The sequence below is a fragment of the Chiloscyllium plagiosum genome, chromosome 39 (assembly GCF_004010195.1).
Source record: "Chiloscyllium plagiosum isolate BGI_BamShark_2017 chromosome 39, ASM401019v2, whole genome shotgun sequence".
NCBI classification, from domain to species: Eukaryota; Metazoa; Chordata; class Chondrichthyes; order Orectolobiformes; family Hemiscylliidae; genus Chiloscyllium; species Chiloscyllium plagiosum.
This window is the reverse complement of record NC_057748.1, coordinates 1,851,328-1,862,338: the sequence shown is the minus strand read 5'-3', so window position 1 is coordinate 1,862,338 and position 11,011 is coordinate 1,851,328. Positions and strand designations below refer to the sequence as shown.

At 46.7% G+C, this 11,011-nt stretch overlaps 1 protein-coding gene across 1 annotated transcript in view; it reads right to left on the bottom strand.

Moving 5' to 3' along the window:
- Positions 1-2,591: 2,591 nt before the first annotated feature.
- The window catches only part of grap2a (GRB2 related adaptor protein 2a), a 59,141-nt gene continuing 50,721 nt past the window's right edge, over positions 2,592-11,011 (bottom strand). Inside the window, exons 6-7 of the mRNA XM_043679466.1 lie at positions 10,175-10,639; positions 2,592-2,860 (exon numbers count right to left, since the gene is read on the bottom strand). Coding sequence (XP_043535401.1) covers positions 2,681-2,860; positions 10,175-10,639 — 645 coding nt within the window. The 3' untranslated portion in view covers positions 2,592-2,680. The remainder of the gene's footprint in view (positions 2,861-10,174; positions 10,640-11,011) is intronic.

The window sequence follows — 11,011 nt, the reverse complement described above, 5'->3', positions numbered from 1 at the left end:
GGGGAAATCAGGAGGACGAAAAGGGTTGAAGGGTGATGCGAGAGCGGGCAGGAATAAGTTGAAGGGTGATGGGAGAGCGGTAGTAAAGGGTTGAAGGGTGATGGGAGAGTGGGTAGTAAAGGGTTGAAGGGTGATGGGAGAGTGGGTAGTAAAGGGTTGAAGGGTGATGGGAGAGCGGGCAGGAATGAGTTGAAGGGTGAGGGGAGAGTGGGTAGTAAAGGGTTGAAGGGTGATGGGAGAGCGGGTAGTAAAGGGTTGAAGGGTGATGGGAGAGCGGGCAGGAATGAGTTGAAGGGTGAGGGGAGAGTGGGTAGTAAAGGGTTGAAGGGTGATGGGAGAGCGGGTAGTAAAGGGTTGAAGGGTGATGGGAGAGCGGGCAGGAATGAGTTGAAGGGTGAGGGGAGAGTGGGCAGTAAAGGGTTGAAGGGTGATGGGAGAGTGGGTAGTAAAGGGTTGAAGGGTGATGGGAGAGCGGGCAGGACAGTGGAGCAGAGGTTGAGCTGGGATTGGCCATGATCGTACTGAATGGAAGGTCAGAATGGCCTCCTCTTGTTCCTAGTTCTTATATTCTAATCAGCTTCTGCCACTTGCTGTACTTTCACAGAAGGCGCTTAAACATTTCTTGAATTGAGCGCAGAGATTTGACAAAATGACGATGACTATAAATTCCAGACAGATTTGTAGCTGGAGATTTGCAATAGGTAAGGCAGGCTGAGATTACAAGAGGTGTTTGATAAATGTACGTTCTTGCTCCAGTCCAGGGGACTAGTTGTGAGTGTCAGTTCTGGGAGAGGTTTCATTTTTGTCTTCTCTCAGTGACGATGCTGAGAATGTACCACCAACAGTTTTACCAGAGGGCTGGGAAATTGTCTATTGTTTGCCCAATTTACCAAACGATGGGGCAAAGGAAGATCCCATTGTTTCTCCATCAAAACCTGGAGCTACTGAGCTACAGATTCAGTTCAGTCGCAAGGAACTTTGGGAAAAAGCCTTTACTGCGAAATCAGTGACCATTTCACATTCGTTTATGGTGTTTCTGTGTTTCAACAAAAACAACTTGCGATTGTGTACCATTTAAAGGAGAATGAGAACAGCCCAAGCTGCAAATTCTTGGGAGTGCGATCAAACAGAAGGTATATCTCACCAGTGTTCAGAGTCAGAGAGTCATTCAGCATGGAAACAGACCCTTCAGTCCAACTGACCAGATAACCTGAAGTAATCTAGTCCCATTTGCAAGAGGACTGGAGCAGGATTCGAACTGACTGTCTCTGAGCAAACACATGTCCACTTAGCTACTGGCTTAACCCAGGGGAAAGGTCCAACTGAATCACAGAGATACTTACAAGGCTCCTCAATTGCACAGCCAGATTGTTCTCTCAATATGACTCCTAAACTCTTACACTGTTTCCTGATTCACAGATAACCAACTGTGAGCTTGGTCAGATTTCAAACCAAACATCTCCCTCCCTTAGGACGGAAGGGATTTCAGCAAGATCACACAAAACTGGTTGGCTTATGGTCAGCAAGAAGACTGGGCCAAGAGTACTCTAAAGGGTGACCCTACGACAGTGCGGCACTCCCTCAGCACTGACCCTCCGACAGTGCGGTACTCCCTCTGCACTGACCCTCTGACAGTGCAGCACTCCCTCTGCACTGACGGTCCTACAATGTGGCACTCCCTCAGCACTGACCCTCCGACAGTGCGGCACTCCCTCAGCACTGACCTTCAGGCAGTGCGGCACTCCCTGAGTACTGACCCTCTGACAGTGTGGCACTCCCTCAGTACTGACCCTCCGACAGTGTGGCACTCCCTCAGCACTGACCCTCCGACAGTGCGGCACTCCCTCAGCACTGACCTTCCGACAGTGCAGCACTCCCTCAGCACTGATCCTCCGATAGTGCGGCACTCCCTCAGCACTGATCCTCCGATAGTGCGGTACTCCCTCAGCACTGACCTTCAGGCAGTGCGGCACTCCCTGAGTACTGACCCTCTGACAGTGCGGCACTCCCTCAGCACTGAGCCTCTGACAGTGCGGCACTCCCTCAGTACTGACCCTTTGACCATGCGGCACTCCCTCAGCACTGCACTGTTGAGTGCCAGACAAGATTATCAGCTTAAGACTTTGCGGAGGAATCTAAACCCATGATTTTTTGACTGACAGGCAAGTGTTTATCCTACTGAACCCTAACTGATAGCTGACAATGGATTTTTAGGGAGATTTTGTTTTCTGGAGACGGGAGTGAGTACTCTGACTGACATTGCTCACTGTGGGATACTCTCGCTGCAATCCTTGCTGACTTCTCCTTCGAGACTGCTGTTTGTTATCATCTGACCTGGAGACTCCAACGCGAGGGCACTTTGCATGTGTTTTGAATGCTGGGCACAGTAAACCCAGGAAGTTTGGGTGGATCGGCCCTTGTTCGGAATTTCCCGCCCACGCCGGCAGTGAAGTGGAGGGAAATGCCATTGAGGTCGGCCATTTTCAATTGTAGAGAAGGTTCAATGGGCCAAATGGCTTACTTCTGTATCTGAATCAAAACGTGGTTGGATACTGAGACTAGGGGACTGTGTACAAATGACAATGTCAATGTTAAATCAAGAACATATTTTATTGACCACGACGGTGAGGAGCGGGAAAGACAAACAACAACTTTCCGGAGGCTGAGGGGAGGAGGGGTGTCACCGGTTAATTGGCGCCACGTAGTTACTTGGGAATAAACCAATCCTTCCCCATAGACAACCCTTCCACCATGAGGGGTCTGTGTTGTCCAAGACCTCGATAATGTCTCCAGTCTTAAACTCCAGCTCATCGTCCGCCTCGGCTGAGAAATCAAACATTGCCTGGACCCTCCTGAGTTTCTGCAAACAAACAGGAAACTTCAAATGAGAAACCGTTTCAGTGACAGGATGATGGTCATCGCGCGGTATATTCTTCACTGCCCACTGCCAATGGCTCCCTTCTCCAGCCACTCTGCGATTTTGAAGACTTCCTCCCAAGTTTTACTCCCCTTGCTTTCAAACCCCTCTGAGGACCCACCCGTCCCCAACCTTCCTCCTCTCCCACACATTCCCTGTGTCCATCAAATTAGTCATAAAGTCATAGAGATATACAGCACAGAAATAGACCCTTCAGTCCAATTCATCCATGCTGACCAATATCCTCAACTAGCTCCTTGAAAGTAGAGTCGCAGGTAGCTAGGATAATGAAGAAGGCGTTTGGTATGCTTTCCTTTATTGGTCAGAGTATTGAGTCCAGGAGTTGGGAGGTTGGAGTGTCGGAGGCTGAGGGGTGACCTTATAGAGGTTTACAAAATTATGAGGGGCATGGATAGGATAAATAGACAAAGTCTTTTCCCTGAGGTCGGGGAGTCCAGAATTAGAGGGCATAGGTTTAGGGTGAGAGGGTAAAGATATAAAAGGGACCCAAGGGGCAACGATTTCACGCAGAGGGTGGTGCATGTATGGAATGAGCTGCCAGAGGATGTGGTGGAGGCTGGTACAATCTAAATGGGTATATGAATAGGAAGGGTTCAGAGGGATATGGGCCAAGTGCTGGCAAATGGGACTAGATTAGGTTGGGATATCAGGTCGTCATGGACGAGTTAGACCGAAAGGTCTGTTTCTGTGCTGTACATCTCTATGATTCTATAATCTAGTCTCATTTGCCAACACTTGGTCCATATCCCTCTATACCCTTCCTATTCATATACCGACCCAAATGCCTCTTAAATGATGTAATTGTACCAGCCTCCACCACATCCTCTGGCAGCTCATTCCATACACGTACCACCCTCTGCATGAAAAAGTTGCCCCTTAGGTCTCTTTTATATCTTTCCCCTCTCACCCTAAACCTGTGCCCTCTAATTTTGGGCTCCTTCACCCCGGGGAAAAGACCTTGTCTATTTACCCTATCCCTGCCCCTCATGATTTCTGGCACATTGCCAGTTTTGATCATTCCAGCACTGGGGAGAAAGCCTTCATCTGCTCCGAACCGAAGCTCAGGAACTCCCTCGTGAAACCTCCTTCTCTGTCCTCCTCTTGGTTTCCTCCTTCATCTCAGTATCTGCCTCTTTGACTAAGCTTTTGGTCATTTCTCTGAATACCTCCCATTGGGAGTCACTATTACATGTTCTTTGAACTGCATAACACTCCTGTGACTGGTTGACTGTGTATTTCTTACCACCCAATTGTCAGAACTTGCAGTGAGCCTGTGTGGACCCATTGCATGGATTGACAAGTCTCTGCTGTATCTATTAGACTGACACAGCAGCCAGAGGGTAATGAGAAAACATTCTTTCATACAGGTGGGATCTGGATACACTGCCTGAAAATAGTCATCCAGCACAGAAACAGGCCCTTCGGCCCAACCAGTCCGTGCTGACCATAATCCCAAACTAAACTAGTCCCACCTGCCTGCTCCTGGCCCATATCCCTCCAAACCCTTCCTATTCATGTATTTATCCAAATGTCTTTTAAACTTTGTAACTGTACCCACACCCACCACTTCCTCAGGAAGTTCATTCCACACACAAACCAACCTCTGTGTAAAAAAGGGAAATCCAACTGGAACTTTCACAAAGGGGAATGGGATAAAGAGCTGAAAAGGGAAAGTTTGAGGGCTGTAGGGAAAGGACAGGGGGAATGTGGCAAGTGAGATCAATCCAGTAAAGAGCCAATGGGCTGAATGGCCTCTTCCGGTGCTATATGTTCCCCGAGCATAGATGTCAGTTTGTCTCATTACAACTGACCCCAGGGTCTTTATTGACAGTTTAATTTGCCATTCCTCAAGTCTAGGTGAAATACATTGGAAAGTTTCACTCTGTTAAAGGGTGTCATATGAATGTTAGTTGTTGTTGTAAGTGAAGGCAGGTGGTCCATGAGATATGGTGGAACAGGCCAGAGGGGCTGAATGGCTGGCACCTATTTCTCTGTCCCTCAGAACATGCAGAGCTATGAACTGAACTGGCCGAGGGACTCTCTGGGCCTGTGACAATACCGGCATTCTCTGAAAACCCTTGGATTCACAGAGCCTGAGAGAAATAAACACAGGGCGAGGCCATTCAGCCCATTGGTGGCGGTACTGGCTCTTTAATAGAATGATCTCACTTGCCGCATTCCCCCTGCTTTTTCCCCACAGCCCTCAAACTTTCCCTTTTCAGCTCTTTATCCCATTCCCCTTTGTGAAAGTTCCTGTTGGATCTACCTTTTCAAACAGCGCGTTCCAGACCCTGTGTTAAAGAATGTTTTCTTGTTACCCTCTGGCTGTTGTGTCAATTGAATAGACACAGTAGAGACTTGTTAATGTGTACAATGGGTCGATGCAGATTTACTACATTATTGGCAGGTTCTGACAGGGAACAGAGTAAATGTTGGAATTACACAATTGGCCAGTCACTGTTCGAAAGGAAGAAAACTCAGGTCTCTGTCTGGACCATCGCTTTGAATTGGCAACAGAACTCACAGGGATAGGGAGAACACATAGGTACCTGAGGGAGGGAGGGAGGGAGGGTAGGAAGACAGAGAGAAAGAGAGAGAGAGAGAGAAATGAAACACAAAATGTAGTGAGTGACAGGATCACAAAAAATATTGAGACAGAACAAAGGAAGATACGGTAGAAACGAGGGAGTGACTCCAAGAAAGAGAGAAAGAGGATGAGACAGAAAGACATGCAAATGAGAGATTGAGAGAATGTGCAAGATATTAAAGGATTGGACACTCTGGAGGCAGGAAACATATTTCCGCTGATGGGTGAGTGCCGAACCAGAGGACACAGCTTAAAAATACGGGGTAGACCATTTAGGACAGAGATGAGGAGAAACTTCTTCACCCAGAGAGTGGTGGCTGTGTGGAATGCTCTGCCCCAGAGGGCAGTGGAGGCCCAGTCTCTGGATTCATTTAAGAAGGAGTTGGATAGAGCTCTCAAGGATAGTGGAATCAAGGGCTATGGAGATAAGGCAGGAACAGGATACTGATTAAGGATGATCAGCCATGACCATATTGAATGGTGGTGCAGGCTCGAAGGGCAGAATGGCCTACTCCTGCACCTATTGTCTATTAACAGGAAAAGATGGGGTAGGTAGAGATAAACTCTTTCCACTGGTTGGGGAATTCTAGAACTAGGGGCAGAGCCTGGGCATTAGGGCCAGACAGTTCAGGAGAGATGTTAGGAAGCACTTTTACACACAAAAGTGTGGGAGAGAGTTGCAACTATCTTCTATAAACAGCAGTTTGTGTTAGATCAGACATTAATTTTAAATCTGAGACAGACACAGTTTTGTTAAGCAAAGGTTATGAAGGTATGAAGGTAGGAGCAACAGAGTTGTGGTGATCGGAGATTTTAATTTTCCCAACATTGACTGGGATTCACTTAGTGTTAGAGGTCTAGATGGAGCAGAATTTGTAAGGCGCATCCAGGAGGGTTTTCTAGAGCAGTATGGAAATAGTCCAACTCAGGAATGAGCCGTACCGGACCTGGTGTTGGGGAATGAGCCCAGCCAGGTGGTTGAAGTTTCAGTAGGGGATTGCTTTGAGAATAGTGATCACAATTCCACAAGTTTTGGAATACTCATGGGTAAAGATCCTAAAGGATGAGTGCTAAATTAGGGGAAGGCCACCTATACCAAAATTCGGCAGGAGCTGGGGAATGTGGATTGGGAGCAGCTGTTTGAAGGGAAATCCACATTTGATATTTGGGAGGCTTTTAAAGGAAGGTTGATTAGAGTTCAGGAGAGACATGTCCCTGTGAAACTGAGGGATCGAAATGGCAGGTGAAATTGTAAGACTAGCTAACAGGAAGGTTTAGGCGACTGAAGATAGACAAAGCTTTGGAATCAGGAATATAGCACCAATCTGAAATGAAGAATTAAGAGGGCTAAAAGGGGGTCATGAGATACCTTTTAGCAAACAGAGTTAAGGAAAATCCCAAAGCCTTTTTTTCATATATAAGGAACAAGAAGGTAACTAGGGAAAGGGTTGGCCCACTCAAGGACAAAGGGAGAAAGTTATGCATGGAGTCAGAGAAAATGGGTGAGATTCTTATCAAGTATTTTACATTGGTATTCACTGAGGAGAGGGACATGGCAGATGTTGAGGTTAGGGATAGATGTTTGAGTACTCTAGGTCAAGTTGGCATAAGGAGAGAGGAAGTGTTGTGCATTCTAAAAGGCATTATGGTGGACAAGGCTCCAGGTCCAGAGTGGGATCTATCCCAGGTTACTGAGGGAAGTAAGAGAGGAAATAGTTGGGGCCTTAACAGATATCTTTGCAACATCTTTGAATATGGGAGAGGTCCCAGAGGGCTGATGAATTGCTAATGTTGTCCCCTTGTTTAAGAAGGGTAGCACGGATACTCCAGGTAATTATAGACTGATGAGCCTGATGTCACTGGTAGGGAAGCTGCTTGAGAAGATACTGAGGGATAGGATCTATTCCTATTTGGAAAAAAATGGGCTTATCAGTAATGGGCAGCATGGTTTTGTGCAGGGAAGGTTATATCTTACCAACTTAATAAAATTCTTTGAGGAACTGACAAAGTTAATTGATGGGGGAAGGGCTGCAGGGCTGTCGATGTCATATACATGGACTTTAGTAAGGCATTTGATAAGATCCTCCATGGTAGGGTGATGAAGAAGTTGCATGAGGTCCAGGGTGTACTAGCTAGATGGATAAAGAACTGGCTGGGCAGCAGGAGACAGAGGGTAGTAGTGGAAGGGAGTTTCTCAAAATGGAGAATTGTAACCAGTGGTGTTCCACAGGGATCCGTGCAGGGACCACTGTTGTTTGTGATAAACATAAATGATCTGGAGGAAGGTATCAGTTGCCTGATTAGGAAGTTTGCAGAAGACACTAAGATTGGTGGAGTAGCAGATAGTGAAAGGGACTGTCAGAGAATACAGCAGAATATAGATAGATTGGAGAGATGAACAGAGAAATAGCAGATAGAGTTCAATCTGGGCAAATGCGAGGAAATGCCATTTTGGAAGATCCAATTCAAGAGCGAACTATACAGTCAATGGAAAATCCCTTGGGAAAATTGACATACAGAGAGATCTGGGTGTTTAAGTCCATTGTTCCCTGAAGGTGGCAACGCAGGTCAGTAAAGTGATGAAGAAGGATTACGGCATGCTTTCCCTCATCAGACGAGGTATTGAGTTGGCAGGCCTTGTTACAGTTGTATAGGACTTTGGTTCGGCCACATTTGGAATACTGCGTACAGTTCTGGTCACCACATTAACAAAAGGATGTGGCTGCTTTGGAGAGGGTGCAGAAGAGGTTCAGAAGATGTTGCCTGGTATGGAGGGCACTCGCTATGAAGAGAGGTTGAGTAGATTAGGATTATTTTCATTAGCAGGATGGAAGTTGAGGGGGGGACCTGATTGAGGTCTACAAAATCATGAGAGGTATAGACAGGGTGGATAGCAAGAAGCTTTTTCCCAGAGTGGGGGAACTCAATTACTCGGAATTGTGAGTTCAAAGTGAGAGGGGAAAGGTTTAGGGAGATATGCGTGGACAGTTCTTTAGTGCAGAGGGTGACGGGGACCTGGAACATGTTGCCAGTGGAGGTGATAGGGGTGGGCATGATAGCGTCATTTAAGATGCATCTAGTCAGATACATGATTGGCAGGGGGCAGAGGGGTACAGATCCTTACAAAATAGGTGACAGGTTTAGATAGAGAATCTGGATTGGTGCAGACTTGGAGGGCTGAAGGGCCTGTTCCTGAGCTATAATTTTCTTTGTACTAAGGTTAGGGCATTGAGTACAGGAGTTGGGATGTCATGCTACAGGTGGACAGGACATTGGTAAGGCCACATCTGGAGTACTAGGTACAATTCTGGTCACCGTACTATAGGAAGGATGGTATTAAACTGGAAAGGGTGCAAAAAAGATTTACAAAGGTGTTACTGAGACTGGAGAGTTTGAGTTATAAGGAAAGGCTGGAAAGGCTGGGACATCTTTCCCTGGAACATAGGAGGCTGAGGGGGTGATCTTTTGAGGTTTATAAAATCATGAGGAGATAGTTAGGGTTAATAGCCAGAATCGTTTCCCCAAGGTGGGGGAGTCCAAAACTAGAGGGCATAGTTTAAGATGAAAGGAAAAAGATTTAAAAGAGACCTGAGGCATAATTTTTTCAGAGGGTGGAGCGCGCATGGAATGAGCTGCCAGAGAATGTGTTCAAGGTGGGTGGAATTACAACATTTAAAAGATATTTGGACTGGCACCTAGTTAGGAATGGATTAGAGGGATATGGGCCAAATACAGGCAAATGGGACTAGTTCAGTTCAGGAAACCTGGTCAGCATGGACATGTTGGGCTGAAGGGCCTGTTTCCATGCTGTATGACTCTATATATGGACCAAAAGCAGGTATATGGAGTTAGGCCACAGAGTAGCCATGATCTCACTGAAGGATGGAATGGGCTCAAGGGGCTGAATGGCCTCCACCTGTTCCTATATTCCCGAACAGAGAGAGAAAGAATAAGGAGTGATCATGTAACAGAGCAAGAGAGAGATCCTTGGAGAAAGTGTGGGATCTCAGAGTGGGATTGGAAGTGGAAGGCTTTGATTGAGAATCTTCAAGAAGACCAGGATCTGTCCTGAGGTTTTGCAAAATTATTTTCCCAGGATGTGTACGTTGCTAGCCTGGCCGGTATGTATTGCCCATCCCCAATTGCCCCTGAACCGGGCAGTTTGCGAGAGTAGTTTCAGAGGGAAGTCAAGTGTCAATCCCATTGCTGTGGGTCTGGAGTCACGTGTAGGCCATACCTGGTCAGGATGGCAGTTTCCTTCCCTAAAGGATATTCATGAACCAGATGGGGTTTAATGACGATGAAGGATAGATTCATGATCATCATCACAGAGATGAACCTTCAATTCCATAATTAATAAATAATTTCTTAAGTTGCTGTAATAGGATGAACCTGTGTACCCACAGTATTAGCCCAGGGTGCAGAATTACCAGCCCAGTGACATTACCACACACCACTGTCTCCCAGAAAGTCTCTGTTTCAGTTTAACATTAGCCTGGCCTTTGCAGAGACACAACAGCTCACATCCTATTGCTGTTCACATGGTCTTTACCATTTCCATCTCTGTACACGCGCTTCTAAAGCTACAGACCCTCATCAAGCCAGGGACTCGATCCCAATGCCTCTGACAAACCTATGCTCAGACTTACCAGTGCTGGTGGGTTCTCATTGGCTTTCCTGGTGGCAGGTAGTTCCTGGAAAGGGGGCTGTGGGCTGGGAGACTGCCTGAACCTGGGTGACACGTCATTGAATGATGGCTGGGAGTTGAGACCCTTTCTGAACACTGACGAGGGCTCAGAGAAATGTGCGCTGGGCCCTGGCGGGATAGCTGGCCGTGGATCTGGTACTCGGGAATCTGGCATTCGGAAATCCGGAATTCGGGAATCTGGCATTCTGGAGTCTTGAATTCGGGGATTAGACATTCGGAAATCTGGCATTCGGGGATCTGGGAGTCTGGGATTAGACACTCGGGGATCTGGGAATCTGGGATTTGACGATGGGGAATCTGGGAATCTGGGATTAGATGATCGGGGATCTGGGAATCTGGGATTAGATGCTCGAGAGCTCATCATTCGTGGATCTGCCATTCGCGAGTCAGGATGGGTAAAACCTCCCTGCAAAAGAAATAATCGTTTAAGTCCTTTACATGTTAGATTATTTACATACACAAATATTATGTAAATTATTGAAACGCTTGTACATCTGCACATTTTGGTCAATTTCTGGAAACACTCGTTGTTAGAAGTACTTGCCTGAATTTTTGAGGAGTTACCTCAAAACTGGTGCGAGAATAACAGGATAGTTGTTATGGGGGACTTTAACTGTCCAAACATTAACTAGGAATACTACAGTTCATGTCCTTTAGATGGGTCAGTTTTTGTCCAGTGTGTGCAGGAGGGTTTCCTGACACAGACAAGCCACAGAAAATGGGGGAGACACGAAATGAATATTTTGCATCAGTATTTACTGTGGAAAAGGATATGGAA